This window comes from Brachionichthys hirsutus, chromosome 8, assembly GCF_040956055.1.
Source record: "Brachionichthys hirsutus isolate HB-005 chromosome 8, CSIRO-AGI_Bhir_v1, whole genome shotgun sequence".
Classification (NCBI taxonomy): Eukaryota; Metazoa; Chordata; class Actinopteri; order Lophiiformes; family Brachionichthyidae; genus Brachionichthys; species Brachionichthys hirsutus.
In genome coordinates this window covers 7618903-7637655 of record NC_090904.1, presented here as the reverse complement: position 1 = coordinate 7637655, position 18753 = coordinate 7618903, and the positions used below count along the sequence as shown (strand labels likewise).

General features: G+C 43.0%; 3 protein-coding genes across 3 annotated transcripts; 1 reads left to right on the top strand and 2 right to left on the bottom strand.

The window, feature by feature from the left end:
- Positions 1 to 330: 330 nt before the first annotated feature.
- On the bottom strand, positions 331 to 9276 carry LOC137898950 (twinfilin-2-like). Its single transcript, XM_068743002.1, has 15 exons — positions 9116 to 9276; positions 8360 to 8460; positions 8220 to 8286; positions 7740 to 7839; positions 7189 to 7305; positions 6696 to 6851; positions 6524 to 6593; positions 6298 to 6440; positions 3181 to 3354; positions 2229 to 2324; positions 2040 to 2144; positions 1566 to 1691; positions 1328 to 1478; positions 652 to 773; positions 331 to 498 (listed from the first exon to the last, which is right to left on the bottom strand). Exons 1-15 carry the CDS (start codon positions 9274 to 9276, stop codon positions 331 to 333), a joined length of 1857 nt encoding a protein of 618 aa, XP_068599103.1.
- Positions 9277 to 9851: 575 nt separating this feature from the next.
- On the top strand, positions 9852 to 12650 carry LOC137898690 (pseudouridylate synthase RPUSD4, mitochondrial-like). The gene is made up of 6 exons (XM_068742729.1): positions 9852 to 10399; positions 10649 to 10856; positions 10954 to 11047; positions 11191 to 11341; positions 11438 to 11535; positions 12350 to 12650. Exons 1-6 carry the CDS (start codon positions 10000 to 10002, stop codon positions 12545 to 12547), a joined length of 1149 nt encoding a protein of 382 aa, XP_068598830.1. The 5' UTR covers positions 9852 to 9999; the 3' UTR covers positions 12548 to 12650.
- A 193-nt stretch (positions 12651 to 12843) lies between these two features.
- On the bottom strand, positions 12844 to 18236 carry LOC137898949 (transcriptional regulator QRICH1-like). Its single transcript, XM_068743001.1, has 12 exons — positions 18201 to 18236; positions 17224 to 17502; positions 17078 to 17146; positions 16600 to 16725; positions 15653 to 16525; positions 14964 to 15123; positions 14616 to 14770; positions 14403 to 14517; positions 14212 to 14320; positions 13980 to 14131; positions 13810 to 13900; positions 12844 to 13706 (listed from the first exon to the last, which is right to left on the bottom strand). The coding sequence occupies exons 2-12, from the start codon at positions 17488 to 17490 to the stop codon at positions 13520 to 13522; spliced, it is 2304 nt and encodes a 767-aa protein (XP_068599102.1). The 5' UTR covers positions 17491 to 17502; positions 18201 to 18236; the 3' UTR covers positions 12844 to 13519.
- Between the last annotated feature and the right edge of the window lie 517 nt (positions 18237 to 18753).

The window sequence follows — 18753 nt, the reverse complement described above, 5'->3', positions numbered from 1 at the left end:
TCAAATTTCTTGCCCAACTTGCCACGAGAAAGGAAATCCTTTTCCCACATCAGTCAGCTCATCCCTTCATCACAGCATGCAATGAAAATATTCTCATTTTGGTATTTGCCATAAACATTTAAAATCTTCTCTACAAGTTACATATACGGTAAATATAAATATATTTTTAAATCAAACTGCCAGTTAGATTTTTTCCTCACATCGGGAAATTTACATGAGATCTACTTTAAGGTGGATGGATTGTGTCCTTTTTCAGCATTATCTGCCTGTAGGTAAATGAAACGTGAAATTACAAGTTGCTTGATAGGTGCTAGTTTGCTTGTATAAGGCCTAACTTTCCTCTCCATTCTCCCCTGCACCCTTAATGAGGCGCTTGTTGCCCCTCTTCCCTCCAGGCCCCCGGGGCTTAGTAAAAGCCTGCTTTAAGGTGTGCTCCATTGGGTGGACCTCCTCGTACAGGAAGTCTTCCGTCAGGCCATCGCCACTGTCTATCTCCATCTACCCACATGGAAATGATAGAATAATGCACAGATTAATCACTAAACAGTTGGAAACATTCTTAATCAACATAACAGTGTAAAGAAAAACAATGTTTGTGATCGACTACGGCTATTATTATATTATAATAATCAGTTATTATCATCATTTGACCTTTTTGGTGACCTCCAGCTGGTAGTCTCTCTCTACCTCATCCAGTAGCCGGTTCTTACAGCTGGAGTACAGCATCCGCTCCTTGATACTGCAGGCGTACCCGGGCATTGAGTAGATGAACACTAGACACCAAGAGGGAAGGCTTTTCTTGAATGAGAAGATGTTTGCTCCTTCACTGAATCATTTCTGCTGTTAAAGCTCTTTAATCTGTTGTTCGCTGTTTCAGTTAGAAGTTTATTCAGCGTTTGTCTCCGTTTGGTGTTTTATTTTGTTCATTTCTCTCGCCTTGTTTTTCTGCTTGAACTCCATGTCTGCTTCCCTTCTTATCTATTTGAAATTATTGCTTCCTTTTCTTCCTTTAGGCTTCTGCGTTTACTTCTTGTGCCATCTGTGATGGCAACCTCATCAGAGAGATTCATCCCAGCTCCGGCACCGACTATAAAGGCGTGGCCTTTCCACGATGGCGCTCTCTACTTTCTGAATGGCTGGTTCCTCCAGATTCCCAGCATAGCTTTGTTTGGTTTGTTCCATGTCACTTAAATTCAGGGTTAATTAATTGTGGCTCTACATTCTTGCTGTGCTCGTGAACGGGCTGGGCCTAACACTTCTGATCCTGGATTGGGATTATATGATGATTACTATATGCTGCTGAGCTAACGTGAAACGGTCTACTGACCCAGCGCCTCCTGCAGCTGACCCTGGTGGGAATGCTTGAAGATGAAGAAATGGTATCTGGGGGAATCTGTGGGAATCCTGTAGGGAAGCTCCCGGGTTTCTGTAGGTTGGGTGTGAACCAGCTCAATGGTCTCTTTATCTACATCCAGCCTCTGTAGTAGAACATACAGCAACAACCTTTGATGAGGTCACGTCGCCTTCAGTCAGATTCACTGAAAAGAGTGTTTGTGTTTGCTCACAAGTTGCATGTAGTTAATGCGTCTCTGCTTGAGCTGCTGCAGAGCTCGTTTGGCCTCTTCTTGTAATGGGAATGCAAGACCTTGAATTGTCTGTGCCCGTTTGTCCAAGCCAAACTCCATTGTAACCTGCAAGATTGATAAAAAATAAAATAAAAAATACAATAATGCATCAAACTCATGTTCTAACATAGGACAAAGATTTAAATGCCAGTGAGTCACGCAGACGAAACAAACCCTTGCTCGTGTTGTTGGTGTTCCGATTCTTCTACGTTCTTCCTGTGTACATGAGACAGTTTTACAATCAGCCCTTTTTTTTCTTTTCTTAATGGACAAACAGTTAAATTGGTATCACAAAGAATTTCTACATACCCATACAACTTTATCCTGTGTGAATAAAATGTGAAAGTATATAGAATGACCACATAATCGTTCTAATGCATGTCTATTAGCGCAGTTTTATTTTTCTAACTTTACCTCTGTGACTTTGATTTGCTGCAGCTTCTGCTCGGCTGCTGTGAGAGCGGCCGGGGAGGAGCAAGAGGACATGTGTCGCAGGTAACCCTGAAAGCACAGGTCGTCCTGCAAAATTTGCAACGAGGGTACGTGATCGCCAGCGGCCCGAGATTTACCGACCATCCATTGTGCTGGCGGGATTTCACAAACCTCAACTGTGCCAAAGATTTCATCTTTAATATGGCCTCCTCCAAACTCCTTCTTCAGCGTGGCACGGGTGGCTGCATACATCATCTTCTGCCGCACCTAATGGGAACCACGGCACAGAAGGATGAAACGAACAGCGCTTATTATAACTTCTAAAGGTTTTCTACTTAATATTTTTCAGCTACTTTTGGTTTGTTGTTCACTTGTAAGTTTGGATTTTAAAGATGTATGACTTTTCTCTGTGCTTAAATAAGCAGTTTAAGATGTGAACATATAAGAGATCATTTTGGAACATTTAGTTTGAATCATTCTATGTTTTTTTTAAACTGTATAGTGTGATGTAGAATCTTGATACTTCAATGAACAGATGCTTTTCAGTGAAGTAGGAGACATCTTGGATCCAGCTAAACTGATGTATGTAACAATATTTGCATCTTTGGAAGCTATTTTTTTCCCACAGAGGAAACAAAAGTTCTAATAATTTTCAGATCTTTTCACGTTTCAGAGAAAAATGTTGTTCAGAGTCTTCAAACATGATTGTGGATTCTAGGTATGGCGGCTTTTTCTATACATGCAGAGTTTAATTCAATTTATGACCTATTTTAGTATTTCTTGATGGGAACTGTAACAAAAATGTTTGAATTATTTATACTAAATCACATGTGAATGACTTCAACACAGGTTTTGTGTTATAACATACAAACAAAGTTAATTACAAAGCTCTTTCCTCAAATAAACGCTATTGCATATTAACTTCCATTTGGCCCATGTTTTATGATCGTGTTGCAGAAACATCAATTTGATCTAAGTTGTATACGGAGGCTATTTATCTACTTTAATATAAGACAATGTTTTAAAACACTTTGTTATATTTGCAATGACATTTTTGGCTGCAAACTTTGAATGACTAAATTTGAGCGTATTGCTGAGCTGTCAGGCAGCCCTTCAGACATACTGGTGATTGGTCAGGTGACCAGGTGATGAAAATCCATTCGTATCCCTGTGCATTCTGGGAGTCCAGACGGTAGAGGACGTAGCAGGGTTCCTGAGGAGTGAGCAGAGGAAGCAGAAACTGGTCGTAGTCCTCGTCCCAGCTCTGTGCCGGCTCTCTGTAGCGATCTAGCACCAACTCCTCTGCGGACATCAAATGCACATCAAGCTCATCTCCCCTTTGTGTTTGGAATGAATCGGTTTTAAAACTCACTCGTAAGCAAATATGTCCGAAGACAAGTCGCCTCTCGTGTTTACCATTTCTGATGACTATCTTCATTGATCTGATGGCACCTCCCCTTGCTCGGGCCAGAAACTCTTTCAGCTCAAATGTTGCTAGAGTAACCAGAGACAAGGCAGACGAGTCAAAACGGAGGCTGGGGGTTGAAAGCACATGAGACAGGACAGAGGTAGAGGGTAGCCAAGAACCCGAGACGCCACTTCAGAAAGAAAACTTGATCCGTGGCCAGATAGTCACACCAGGGCCCAAAGTGACCCGGGCGAAGGGGCATGTGCGCCAGCGGGTTTTGATTTGAGTCAGATGGACAAGGCAACCTCATCCCCTCCCAGTGAACAAATCCATGACTCATTATTTGGTACAGAAAACCACATTAATCTCTTAGAACTCCCCCCACCTTCTCTCTCACAAGTTACCAAACACGGCAGTCTCATAAATGATGTAAGACCAGGTGAGAATGGACGAGAGAGGGACTTATCAGCCAATCCCCACCGCCGTGCTCCAATTACCGAATGCCGTTACAAGCATTTATGGGCATCGCTTATGATATGCACTTATGGACAGAAGGTGGTAAATATCAGTAACTTGCATGCCCACGTCCTCAGCATGCATCAGCTCTGTTAGGTCTTTGGAGATACTCAGATCCAGGTCACGGCTGATCTTCTGTGTTGAATAAAGTCAACGGGACTTAAAAGCTTAGAGACGTTTCATGTTCCAAAGACTTCACTGACATTATCGAGTTGACGTTACTGACTTTATTCAACACAGGTGTGTCAGTATGAATATTATATTACATTTATTATATTGTTAGTACGCATTGATCTGTATGCCCACATTAGAAATATCAAGACTTTTCTCCAGGATAAATCAGTGGCAATACCTTTTTTTTTTTTTTTTGCTGATTGTCAATATTGTCTGTCATGGAATTGCTCAATAAAAAAATTCAAAATAAAATAATAATAATTTTCAAGTATCACTTGAACTGAATTTGGAGACATCTAGTCATGAACACAAAAGCATGAGAATGCTGCCCTTTAAATAGAAATGAACTTACCATTAATTCCAGTTTGGTGGGACATCTTTTGGCAAGTCGTTTCCAGGTCTCGGTCGTCAATCCTCTCCCTCAGCAGGAAATGCCACCGCTGTACTGTGGCAGCCGGATGGACCCCACGCACACCAGTGACATAAACGCCACAAGGGTGACTCGGGAGATTCCTAGCACTTGAAATACAATCTGCGGAACTGTGGCTGATGAGTAATAACGTGTCCGTCAGTGGATATGCCACCTGAACCGCCGACCTAGAACGTTGCGTATCGATTGGCCACAACTTTAAGTCTCGGTGGGAGAGCCTCTCCCAAGGAACATGCTGTTCTGGAGTGTAGGGAGGCTCTGCTGAAGCCCAGTACTCTTGACATCAGTGGCCATTGTTCAGATTCTGTCAGTGTGCCACCGGTAACGACATTTTATTACTCATTCATTCACGTAGTGGCCAAGCAGCACAGGGCATGATCCAATTCCAGCCAGCTGGTCACGGGAAAGGTGACACTAAGTAAGAATTTCACCGCTTTCATCTCAACATTGTTGAACCGAGTGAGAATTAGGGAAGTTTATTATTTGTGGAAAGGTGCCTCATTTTAAAATAGAATAGAAACACTTTGATGTATTTAATGAAAGGTGAGAACAGGATTGGGGATGATGTTTTTTTTTTATGACTTTATCCTAAAGTGGGAGGCCAAGAGCTCAAAATGATGGCTGGAGAGTCAGAATAACGGATCCCTAACCAGCTATTGACAAAAAGAATGTTATCAGCCCAGCAGGAAATGGGCGTTTGGGTTACAAATGTTGGACTGTGTGCATTATATGTACCAAAAGCTTGAACAGTCACTCCTCATATCTGTCGCCAAGGTACCAAGGTAGGTGAGAGAAAGATAAGTGTGTGCCCGTGAGGTTACCTGTGATGGGATCATCCATTATTCACTCAGTGGTGAGGACACAACCCAACCATCTATACATTATTCAATATAACCCCCCCCCCCCCCTTTCAGGATGAATCCTGCCTGCATTTCTCACAGGTTCACAGATTACTGTACTATTTACATTTATGAATCTATCTTGTGTCATTTTGAGATATATAGGCAGATAGATTTGGATCGAGCTAAATAGATTGTAACATTCGCAATAAAGGATTTTATTAGCGGCGGCCATTTTTGTACAGACATGCAAAATATTCATCCATAGGAGTGTTGCTGGAGCCTATCCCAGCTGGCTACGGGCGAGATTCACCCCGGATGCGTCGCCAGGGTACCATAGGGCCACACATAGATAACAATATATACGACTTCTCCGTTTGTGTGGATGTCTGTGAAGTAAGGATGTGAAAAAGGGGAAAACAGTAGTCTCAAGATTCATTTAAAAAAAACATTTATTATAAAATATTTACACAATAAAATGCTGCAAATTAGTAAAATACACACGAAACATCAAGAAATGTGGTAATACTTGAATAGAATACTAAAAATAACAGTAACTTAATAAAGGGTAAGTGGAAAAAAATGGCATGAAACATTAAAAAAAAAATACAGCAGGTAAAATTTTGAACATAAAGTATTAAAATAGCACCCCCCCCCCCCCCATTAAAAAAAAAAAACTTCCAGGAGGTTCTCATTAGTGGAAGGCCTGAGTGTGTTCGGCATCAGTAAAGGACTCGCTTTGGCAGCATCCTTCTATAAGTTATCGACACACGGGAGCCAAAGCGTCTGTTTGGAGAAGAAGAGAGGATGGATGAGCACTCTGTTCACGGCAGGTCGTCCGTCGCTAGCTACTGTACACGCCCTCGCTCTCACCATGTTGCTGCAGGCACTAGCAAACGTCATATATCGGGGGTTAAACTGCAGAGTGTTGATGGGTCCTGGATGTTTGCCATCCAGCACGGCCACCTTCATGCCACTCTCAGTGCTCCAGACATGGACTCTTCCATCCTCTGAGCCTGAACAAAAACTATGCATTTATACACAGACCTCAAAGGAAGAGGCAAAAAAAAAAAAAGACACAAAAAAGGTGTGGACTCACCAATCATGACAAACTGCGAGTCAGGAGTGAAGCAGGCCTCCAAGGGAATACCTTTGCTGTTGTTGTAGCCCTTAAAAATCAGAGAGGATAGAGGATGGGACTCGCCTTCAGCTACTTACACGTAACTGTGCGAATGTAACAACAGGCGGTTTCAGGAATGTGTAGGTCTTACAGAAAAAGTGTGCAGCACAGATCCGTTGAAAGCGTTCAGGATCCGGATCACCCCCCCATTGGTGGAAATGAGAATCTGTTTCCCATCGTTACTGAACTTGAGTCCAGTCCAGTCACAGAGTCGACTGAATCTTGTCTCAAAGGAGGTAAATGGACCCTTTAACCAAAAATATTAAGGTTATAAAACAGGAAGCGGCAAAGCAGGCGTTTACATGCATGCAGGCTTTGACTGAACATTATTCGATTAACACTTACAACCTTGTACATGTACTTCCCTTCCGCGCCCTGTGGAATCTGTCTTGCTGCTCTTTACCCTTCGTCTTAATATTTATATTACTTCATAAAGTGAATTTCCTGGACATTTATTGTTGTTGCATATTCTGTATATATACAGTACATACATATATTCTTTTTCATGAATGGGTATTCTGGGCGCTTTGCTTAATATGCTGTTGTGACATATGAATAATGTAAATGTATGTGTCTTATTTTACCTTTTCAAAACCCCGAAGGTCATATAATTTGATGGCCTGCGATTCTACCCCGGCAGCAAATATCAGCCCCTCAGGATCAAAGGAACAAACAGGCTTTCCTAGTGGATTAGTCAGGCCCTGAAACAAACACAATCACATCAACTCAAACGTAGAGAATGAGAAGTCTGGATTTTATCACCTTTTTTATGCCTTCCTATTTGATGACGGGGGTGCATGTCAGGTTTTTCCAATGTTTCTCCTTCCATTTAATCTTTATTTATGGGATTATATTTAGATTACTATTTCAGTCAGTGCACATTAGTCCAGTTTCACCCGAGAGGAAAGATGCAAGTGGTTTTAAAGCAGGTCTGGGGACACCCAGTGGTAAAAGGACAAGTGTTATAATATATATAGGTAAAAAGAACTACCGGTATATGAAGTGGTAGCTTTGTGGTAATCTAGTAGATCCAGATCTAAAGCAATATCAGTAGTAGAAGCAGCTGTGATTCCGTATTAAAGAGATTACATTCAGAGAAAAGTGTCCTCTTCATGTTTATTACCAGACCACTCACTTGACAGTTTTCAGAGCGTAGATCCCAGATCCGGATGGTCTTATCCAATGAGCCTGAGATAAATGTATCATCCACTGGTGACATGGAGAGAGCAATAACTCTGGAAACACACACACACACACACACAAACACACAAAATAATGTAGTAACTTTAAGCATTAAGAAATATGCCATGATTGAAAATGAAGTAAAGTAAAACGAGGAGAGGACAAAACCACTTGATGATGTTTGGATAACAGTTTCTTCCTCACCAGAAATCAACCTGGCAGGTACTTGTAAACCACTGATTATCAATGGCAACATATGCGTTCCAGTACTTTAATTAGTATGTCATGATGATATAAAAAAATACAAACATGAATTAGCATATGCCTCAAAATAAAATAAAAAAAAAACACACACAATGCAGCTTCTTTGAGCTGTTTAAACAATAAACAAGTGTTATACAACAACATACATGAAACTGGTGCTTTTACTCACTTTGCAGTGTGGCCTGGGAAATACCTGATGTATTTGTTGTCGGTGAGTGAAAGGTATCGAATGGTATCTATAAGACAGAAACCCACACATTAGTTTCATGATCTAGAATCTAGAATGTTGTGTGGGTACAGAGTTATTACCATCCTTCTTATTGGAGGTGTAAACCACATTCTGCGCATCTCCGTGTGTATAGCGGATAAGGTCTGCTCCATATTTCTTGCTGTACAGGGTCCTTTTAGGTCTGAGAAAGGACAGGAAATTCACACCAATCATTTCATCGCCTTTTGAAGCACGATGTGGAACTGCAAAGGTTTCTTTCGAGAACAGCTTCTTGTTTGTCACTGTCACCTCTTATTTTGACTCATGAAGCATTTGGAAGAGAGGACAGGACACACATTGTTATTAATATATGATTTGAGCTGCTTTACAATCCAAGGTCTCTGTTGTCATACGTGGCACATAATAATGCACCACACATTTTCAAAGGGGGGCAAGTCTGACACGGATGCAGTTCCCAGACTCTTTTACTCTGAAACCACACTGTACACCGATCAGTCGATTTGATGGAGCAGATATATCGCTTTTCTTCCTGTGTTTTTTGATCCAAACATTTTTCATCTTAACCGTCAAAGGCATTTGGACATTTTTGCTTTACTGTATTTGAATTACTGTTTGACAGAGCATCTAGACTTGTATTAACAGCAACATGGTAACTGTTCAGATGAGTTATTATCAATATTAGGTTAATTACACGGCTGCTAATTCTGTGAGGCGTCGATGCTGATGCTCTTGGTATATTTCTTTCCTTTGAAATATATATACACAATAATTGTTATAATTCTACAGCTGTACGATGAGAACTAAAAGCATTCAAGGCTAAAACACCGATTACTTACTTCCCGTCCCGAATGTCATATAACACAATGCAATCGTCGTCGCTGCTTGATATTGCATTTTCACCATTTGAGCTGAAGTCCACACAATTCACTTTCTTTGAATTTTCCCGGTAGGTCCGAGCAACCCTGAAACTTCGCAACACGCTGTCCGTAATCTTCATGTCTGCAGCGAAAGATTAACGCACACACGTGTAATATTTACCGTAACTCCTCATCCGCTCCTTTTAGTGGTAGTAAAACCTTAAATGAGCAATGCACGAGAAAGGTTGTCGAGTTGCGAGACTTAAAAACACATATTTTCTCAGAACGACAATAAAACCAAGATTCGCTGTACTACGCGCGACCATTACGCAGCTCGGCGTTACCGTGTTGTTTTTAAAAATCCCCCTCAGGGGGGCGGTGTTCTCCGAAAGGTGAAACAAGCGCGTCTTTTGTTAGAAAAAGGAAATGACGACACACGTTACGCAGGATGTTGGATATGAATTTACAGCATATTTATTGTAAAACTGTTTTGAAAAGTAAGTACAGTACAGCATACAGGGTGTTTCAGGTACCACTCGGGCCTTTAATAAAAACAACAACATGTTTTTTAGTAGCATGGCAAAACATTATGCGAGCAAAAAAAAAGATTTAAATAACCACATATCAAATGAGGATTATTTTTGATGAATGCGTTTACATTCAAACTACTACTGCATTTTTGAAACATTATATTTTTGTATATATTATCTTTTTTAGCTGTGACGATTATTAAATCTTATTAATAAAGCTGGATCCGGGATGTAGTCGCTGCACCCCGGATGTAGTTCAAAGGCGGACGGGCTCATTAGTAAACACTTCCGGTAGGGATTGTTTCCAAACCTTCAGGCTGAAAGGTCGGCGATATGAATAATTACAGACGTGTAGCCTGCAGTGATGCTATGAACATAATCTCCTCTCTGGCCAAAGTAAGGACAACACACGGTCGGTGCCTGGGGACGGCATCATCCATCAGAAGGGTCCAGGCCATCGGCCGGGAAGACCCTCAAAGAAGCACGGGAGAGAAACCTCGGCTCACTGCGCTGGATCTTGCACGGAAGATCCGGCAGGAGAATTCGAAGACGCAGACGGAGGCAGATCCTCCATTGTCTGCTCAACAGAAGAGGGTGATGGAGCTAAAGCGGTTCAGTCTGCAGCTACAGCATGTCCACCCGAACGTGCTCGCCAAACACCTCCACAGAAGCGTGCTGTACAAGGATCAAGATGTAGTCGTCATCAACAAACCTTATGGCGTTCCAGTTCGAGGTAAACCAACAAGAACTCGCAGTTCACGAAACATTAATATATTCCAGTTTGAGTTTGAGTACAGAATCAGGAGTTCTGTTAGCCGACTATTAAAGGTCCCATAATATGAAAAAACTCACTTTTCCCATGTTTCTACACTATTATACCCACTAAAAAGTGTATAATATATACATCTATTCCTATGCCAACTACATCCAAATGATGCTGATGTGAATAGGTGTACATTTGATGCTGTTCCCCCTCTCTTAGATGACTGTGGGGGCACATCCATCTGCTCTGTGCTTCCTGTTCTATCTAAACTGATGGAGGGGTCGAAGATCAAGTGTAGCTCTAAGCTACTCCCCTCTCTCGGACTGGAGAAGGAGACACCCGGAGCTCTTCTACTGGCCAGGAGTGAAGCAGTAGTGGAGCACATACTCGACCTTAACAGGAATAACCAAATACAGAAAAAGTATTGGTAAGATACAATACGCAGTACGAGCAAGGGCTAAAAAAATAAGTGAAACGCTTCTTAGTTTCACATCATATTTAACGTATTCACTTTTCCTGCTCAGGGTCATCACAGTCGGCGTGCCTGTGCCTTCTATAGGAGTGATTGATATTCCTATCATAGAGAGGGAGGTCACCGGCTCTCGGCCACACTATAAGGTGCCTGTCCTCTGCTGCAGCTAGTGCTGGATGCAGAGTCGCATACATTACTAGCCGCTGAATCATTTTACCGTTATTGTTGGACTGTCCGTATCAGTAGTGGACAGGTTCTCATATCGCTGTACGTCTTTTCTTTATTTCAGATGACTCTAAGTCCTGTTTTCAGAATGAAGGATTCCGGTGGTGGCGTGACCAAAGTCCGCGCCCATCGGCAGGCCCACCCTGCAGTGACCAAGTACAGGGTCTTGAATAGCAGCAGTGGCTGCAGCCTTGTTGAGCTCCAGCCTTTAACTAGTAAGGAAGCGTTTTGGGGACTCGCAACGGGGAAATGACTCTCGAATCTGTTACATTTATTTTTAAGATGTTTTCTACTTGTTCTTGTGCCCACAGGTGTGAAGCATCAGATGAGGGTTCACATGGCATTAGCTTTGGCATGCCCCATTCTTGGTGACCACAAATATTCCCACTGGAATAAACTGGCACCCCAGGTAAAATGTTTACAAGTTTTTAAATGGCGTGAGAGATTAAAGCAGTCCCGATGTCAACACATAAGTTGGCATGTTTGTTGAGATGTAACATGGGAAGTACTAGGTTTGCAGTAATTAGTTAATGACTACTTAGCAAGATAACTCGAAACGTTCTAGATGGATCTTGATGACATTTTCAGGAAATGTTGGGAATGTTACCAGGAACAGATGATTAAATTATGGATGATGATCCAGAAGAGATCCTGGATCATGGGCCAGTATGAAATCTCCGTTAACGTTGCAGTCAAGAGCTCCAAAATGTGTTCATTATCTCAGTTGATTACTGACCGATGTTTATGAAAGGTGGGAGCCTCGATCTCACCGCCGAATCTCATCCGGATCCGATCCAGAATATGATTTTTATTTGATTTTAACATTGAAGACTCCATTTACGGATTAAAAACGAACAAAATATTGACTCCCATTCACTTTTCATGGTTGGTGCATAAAGATACCAAGAATAATTTATAACCTTTTGATGATCCAGATCACCATTTGGATGGTGTAAATCTAATTAGGAGGGGAACGAGCTACTTGGTGGAGGCCTGAGCTCTCTGGGTGCTTTTCTAGTTCTTATTCTCATTGATTTTATGGTTGTACTCTTCAAACCTAACATAAGTTTACCAAACAGCACCTTTTTCATTTCGCTCTAATATGTGACCTGAGGAAAGGGAATATTGTTGCTTGCGCTTGTCTATAATATCAAATGTGAGTGATAGGACTGACTTTATTCAGTGACTGTTTTTTTTTTTGTGTCGTTTGGTTTCTGCAACAGAAATTATCAGAACATATTCTGGGAAAGCTTGGCTTGGAACAGAGCAAGGCCCGACATCTTCCTCTTCATTTGCTTGCTAGACAGCTGACGCTGCCAGGATCGAGTGGAGCTGACATCAACGTGTCCTGCCCTTTGCCTAAATACTTGGCACAAACGTTGCAGCGACTGCAGCTGACTTCTCCTGATAACAAGGACTGAATCACCACCTTGTGCAAAAAAGAATTTGCAATTCAGTGTTAACGATGTCCAAATTCCACATGTAAGAATGTTTTCCATGTTTCACTTAAATTAAAGAATCTAAACGTCCAACTGTCATTGTGAGGTTATGTAAAATGGCCATACATAAGCCATATTAACAAATCAATCAATATTGAGTAACTACATTTGCAAGTATTGTTCATCCAATTGTACTTCAGTTATTAGGCAGACATATCCAGACTAAGAATACTGCAGTTTTAAAAAGACCAACAACTAACTAATCCTCACTTCAGGTCTTAGTTCCACAGAATTGGTTTTTGATCCGAGGAAGTCTATTGCATTGACTAAACGAGAGGTCTCCCATCTGCATATCCTGTTTAATAATCTATATTTAAACTTTACACAGGAATATGTTGCCAAATATCCTTTGTTCAAATAACAAGCTTTGACCTGAGAAAAATGTTTCCATTCCCCCAAATGAATAGAAAATAGCACTTGACCTTGTATCTGAGATTCATCTCACTCAATAATCCACAAATGTAAATAGTCTTATTTGAAAAAACAGGCACAAGATCTTCAGCTTTGAACATACATGAACCAAAAGGCAGTCAGTATACAAAAAAACAAAAAGTCCTCATTCAGTAAAGTGACATTATACTGGAAGGTTAAAGGTGTGTGACTAATGAAGGGTTGAATATATTCATTTCATAGTAATAAGACTAACAGGAAAAGTTACCATTGCAGGCCAGGAGCAGTGGTGGGACCAGCTCCTCCCTCAATTTAAAAGGGAGTCGAGAGGACGAATAGCCTACCATGAGACGAAAACACAAAAAAATATTTGCTGCCATGACACACTTTTCCCAGAGAGATGGCCGTTATTTTGGAAGTTGTCCGATGTTATCCCAGAAGGTCAACGAGGCCGGCGACAGCATAGCCAGCGACTGACAAACGAATCCCACAGGTCCACTCGGTTTAGCTCATGTCTGAAGTGGCACTGATGATTTCCTGGATCTCTCGGACTACGATGATGCGGGAAAGCATGTGCTCCATCTGCCGATTTGAGAGGGGCTGAGGCGAGTACCACATTGGACTGTTAGGTGCAACAACAGGCTCCGGGGTCATGTAGTAGGCATCGTTGCGTCCCTTAACACTTTGAGGGCTAGAAAAGGAAATTGAACATAATTATTATTATTTATTTTTTAAGGTATGTAGTGAGGCTTTGTCAAGTTTCACAGGATTTATTCGCTGGCGTGTCCACTCACCACTTGAAAAGATAAAAGTCATAAAGCTTGATGGGGCAGCGGAGAGGATTTTCTGCGTCCTCGACTTGCTCTTCGAACATATCATCCATTCCTGAAACAGACGTCACGGCAGGTCAGCTCCAGCAATTCTATAGCGACACATCGCCCATAAGGCCGACTGCTTGGAGCACCTTTCGGCCCAGCGCTGTGTGGACCTTGTCCTTTGAGAAGGCGGATGCTGGTCGCTTTGTCCTTGGCGTTAACAGGGTTCTTCCTCGTGTGTCTCACGACCTTCGTGAAAGCTACTTTCAGGTGCTGCTCGGGTGTCATCAGTCGGAAATGCCTGCGACAAAGATACGTTTAAATAAAAACTATTGTCTTGAGTAATTAAGGAGAATCAGTTCTGGCGAGGTCATCACTCACTTTGTGTTGAAATACATCAGAGTTGTGAGCAATGTGGCTGGCGAATGTGCACCGAGCTGTTTACACTCCCACAGCATCTCCTCGGTCACGTGACTGGGAATGACATAACCTAAGATGAGAACGCACGAGGAGTTAATAGTTTCTCTTCAGCCATCACCAACACAGGACTGGACATGTTGCTGCCGTCTTACCTAAAGGATGGACACTGGGTTTCCAGCCAGCCAGGATTGTGTGTAAACTCTCACAAAAACGTGCATAATATGGATCAGAGAAAACATCATCCACTCGCCCATTCTCACAGAGATACTGCAAAAAAGAAATGCACAGTCTGAGGCTCAAGACAAAAAACAAAACAAATCTCTTTGCGTGACACAAACTGAGAAAATAAAATGGGGGAGACTAACCTTTTGTATACACAAGAAAACATAATATAAAACATCGGAGGCAAACTGTTCTTCGTCTGCTCCTCGTGCCTCCTGTGTCATCAGGGAAAGACCCAAGTTCAGCTCAGCGACAGCACTCGATACCAAATCTTCTTGAAAACGAAGGGGCTGCCGACCTGGACGGACGCACAGATGCAGAAGCCGGAGGTTTTGAATCAGTGTTGGGAAATTCTTTCATTTTCAGCATGTTTAAAACAGAATATGCAGAGGAATAAAAAAAAAAAGAACGCCGTTTCTTGCTGCCAGTGGCTTTTGTAGCATGTGATGACAGGTAATCAGTATCGTGTATATAGTAATCAGTTGACTAACGTCCTATTGGTGCAAGCTTTGTCTTTTCCTGCTTGTTTAGCTCGGCATTTTTTCGCTGCACCCAAAGGCGCCAAACTTCCAGGCCTTCGTCTGGCTTCAGACAGACGGGAACCAGAATCTCTGTGGGGGGTTCAGCCTGAGCCTCTGCCTCTAAATGAGCCTTCACAAAAACAAAAAAATTTTAACGTTAATGCGTTCTGAGGAAGAGGGCATCATGATGACAAAGCAGCTCGATAACAAATGTCACAATATGGGATGGAGAATGAGCCAGCAAAGCCCTGAAACCTAAATGACAAACGTTCGGCGTTGATGGAGGTCTACAGTCTGACGGGTGCGATCCCACTTACTTAATAGAAAACAGCCTCAATCGTGAGTTTCAAATCAATATTTCAAACAAGATCATAAGTACTATAAAATTCAGTCAGATACCAAAGGATCTTCTGTCGTTACCAGCATGGACAGACACATCTCATGTTTCTAAGTGCATTACCTACGGAGACACTCGTTTCTGACGAGTTCTAAACCCTAGTTCTTCTAAAATGATTAAAAATGGTGCATATTACCCCCACCCTTAATCAATTTTAACATAAAGTACATTAACTGCGAAAAACTGGGTGCTGAGCCCAGAATACATTCAGTTCTAAACACACAGTCTGCAGCATGGCTGCGAGGGAAACGTGTGTCCCAACCTGCAAATGGAGCTGCTGCTCTTGTCCCTCTTCTCCCTGGTCCTGCTGTTGATTCGGATCCCATATGTGCACCGATTGTGTCGTGTTGTAAGTCCCCCCTACAGTCTGCACTGCTACCGGGATGTGAAGGTTCCCATTCATGAACTGCGCTGGGAACAGGGTCTGCACGAGTTCTTCCTGCGTCCCAGACGAGGCCGACTGCACGTCTGCAGACCTTGACGAGGGGCTCTGGGACATTTTGTCCTTACCGTTGGCGGCGGTGACTTGCACTGCGTTGTAAGTCTCCTGTGGTATGGCAATGTGAGTTACACCCTGCTGCTGGGGGGCGGAGTACACGGGGATGGTCCAGGTCTCACCGGAGGGACCTGTGATTGTCCCGGTAGTGCTGTACAATTGAGTGCTGTCAACTGTGAGCAAGTCTGGCCGTAGGGACACGTAGCTTTGCTGCTGCCCTTGAGGGATGGTTAGAACCGTAGCCACCTGTTGGCCCTGTTGAACGGAGTAAGACACAGCAAGAGGGACATCGACTTTACGCTTCTTGGCGGGCTGCAGAACAGTCGACACCGACCTCCTCTCTGCATCCCTGAGCGAGTCCTGGTGCAGTGACGGAGACATGGCCTCTATGGTTTGGATCTGGATCTGTTGGCCATCTTGCAGCTGGATATGCTGCCCCACTGGTAACTGAATTGGCTGGGCCCCCTCTAGCTGGATTTGCTGCCCCCCTGAGAGTTGAATGTGCTGGCCACCCTGCAGCTGAATCTGCTGGCCAGCCTGAAGTTGAATCTGCTGGCCTCCTACGAGCTGAATGTGCTGCGTCCCTTGTAGCTGTGTTTGTTGACCTCCAGCTACGGCTGCGACCAACTGTGCCTGGATCTGTGGCACACAGCTGACGCAGTCACAAAACCAGCAACACTTATCAATGCGTGCAACTAAATATGGTCCTGTACCTGCTGCTGCTGCTCCTCCGTTAGCTGTCCATGCTGAACAAGTTGGGCTGTCGAGATTCCCTGCAGGTCCTGCTGAGAAGGGGAGACCACCTGAAGAACCTGGCCCTGCTGTTCCTCAATCTGAACCTGTCAGAGGAGGAGGGAATGACAGAGAGTCAACAGTAAACATGCATCAGGATAAAAAAAAAAAAGGTTACATTTATTTGAGAACTGTATCTTTTGTTTCTTGAACGAATGATCCCGTTTTAACACACGAGCCATGTATCTTGTATCTTGTGGCGCAGGGGGTCTAATAACTATAAGGAATGTAATATACAAGTAAACCGATGTTTCCTTTTAAAAAATTGCATGAATTTACCTTTAAAATTGTCGATTTGGAATTGCCTAAAAAAGCTTTAGCAACAGAAATTCTTACTTCCACAGTATGAATTCCTGAACTGAATAGAAGAGTTGGTTTACTATTGTCACGTAAACTAACCTGCACGTGAAGCTGTGGCTCCGACTCGTGATGCACAGTCAGATGAGGGGAAATGTCCGCGGAGGTCACCTGCAACAAGACGAGAATGTTCGGCCAGGCCACTTCAACATCTGGAACAAAAAATAAATCAAAAGCCCAGCTCTCACCGGACAAGCCAGCTCCAGGAGCGAGCCAGCAACCTCAGTGCTGTCCGTGTAGATGCAGTCGGTTCCCTGCTGCTGGTACACCATGGTCGTGGTGGTGGGGGCGGCGGCGGCGGCGGCGGCCCCTCCCTGCTGGGTGAATTCCTGCAGCACCTCCGGCCCTTTCGCAAGAGACTCCAAGAAATCCTTCATCCTGTGCTGAGGCACGGTGCGGGCTTTCTGCCGCACGTACTCGTCGAACGAGACGACCCCACCTTCCTGCTCGTTCATCGTCAGTCGGACCTGCAAAGACGAGAATAGCGCTCAAACACAACGCGGTGCAGCTAACAGCCAAGGCCACGGTGGCACGACATGAAAGATACATTTGACCGAGAAACCCCGATCTATTCTAGACACCAACATATTTGCCCGACTTGATGTCCCCGATTAATAATAGCGTCTACGTGGTTAGCATGCTAACGAGGCAGTGTTGCCGTAGCACATAAGGCTAGTTAGCTGGCTAGCAACCGCTGTCATCAAAGTGTATTCAACACAGTCGAAGACTAATTAGATATCAAACTTTAAATTGTATACTTAAGCCGTTTAGAGTTACATTTTGCTCACAGGATAACATAAATCAAAGCTATAGTCAAATAATTGCGTTTACACGAAGGTAGCTAATGACTGTGCTGATGCTAGCTAACTAGCTAGCTAGCTTGATGGCTCTGGATCCCGTCATGCTACCTTAAATAAAAGGAAATCCCTCTCCTTTTCCGCCAAGGCACGGCGTTCAAAACTAAAACATCTACCACCAGCACGCACTTTACTGAGCTACATGCTACACGCAACAGCACCGCAATCCCGCAAACAATGCTGATTAGATTCCGATAAAAAAAAACAGCAGCAACGAGCTAAGAGAGGTCTGACGTCTGCTTATTATTTCAGGGTGAAAAAGCCACGGAGGCTTCGGTGTAAAAAAAAAAAAACAAGTTCTCCAGCACCTGCGAAACAGTACTATTACTATTGATCCAGTTGAAATCCAAATCGATATTAGTTCGTTACAGCTTGCACAGCCTCGAACCACACGCCTTCGCGCAACGCAAGGCAACTCGACCGTGTTTATCCGATGAGATAACCACAGGCTGACGGAAGCAGAGGCCCCAAACAGCGCGGCTCCTCGCGGTCGGACATCAAACGACCGCCTGCCGAGTCTGTGATGCGTTAACGCATCAAAATAAATATCTGTCTGATGTTTCATATGTGGCTATTAAAACTTCTACATGTGCTATATATATATGTATATAATACTGTAAATTACGAATATATGAATACCTACCTATTCATTTTTTCTGATTGTGTCTGATCATTATCGCCTTTATAATTTTGTTGGCCTTTTTTAACTTGTTTAGATTTTTTCTTCTATTTCTGTTTCATTCCGTCTTTTAAATTCCCTGTGCCTGTAGGAATGACGAAGCCCTGAATTTCCCTTTGGGGGGACAATAAAAGTATTTATACATTCATCCATCTATTGACCTCACATAATCTCTATATGGA

Coding starts and splice junctions, on each gene's coding strand:
- LOC137898949 (XM_068743001.1), bottom strand. CDS start 17,490: ATGAACGAGCAGGAAGGTGGGGTCGTCTCGTTCGACGAGTACGTGCGG. Junction 16,726..17,077: donor AGCCACAGCTTCACGTGCAG/GTTAGTTTACGT, acceptor CTCCTCTGACAG/GTTCAGATTGAGGAACAGCA. Junction 13,901..13,979: donor ACACAGCGCTGGGCCGAAAG/GTGCTCCAAGCA, acceptor CGTCTGTTTCAG/GAATGGATGATATGTTCGAA.
- LOC137898690 (XM_068742729.1), top strand. CDS start 10,000: ATGAATAATTACAGACGTGTAGCCTGCAGTGATGCTATGAACATAATC. Junction 10,857..10,953: donor CAAATACAGAAAAAGTATTG/GTAAGATACAAT, acceptor TTTCCTGCTCAG/GGTCATCACAGTCGGCGTGC. Junction 11,536..12,349: donor GGAATAAACTGGCACCCCAG/GTAAAATGTTTA, acceptor TTTCTGCAACAG/AAATTATCAGAACATATTCT.
- LOC137898950 (XM_068743002.1), bottom strand. CDS start 9,276: ATGAAGATTACGGACAGCGTGTTGCGAAGTTTCAGGGTTGCTCGGACC. Junction 6,594..6,695: donor CTGTGCTGCACACTTTTTCT/GTAAGACCTACA, acceptor CTGATTTTTAAG/GGCTACAACAACAGCAAAGG. Junction 2,325..3,180: donor GGTCACCTGACCAATCACCA/GTATGTCTGAAG, acceptor GGTTCCCATTAG/GTGCGGCAGAAGATGATGTA.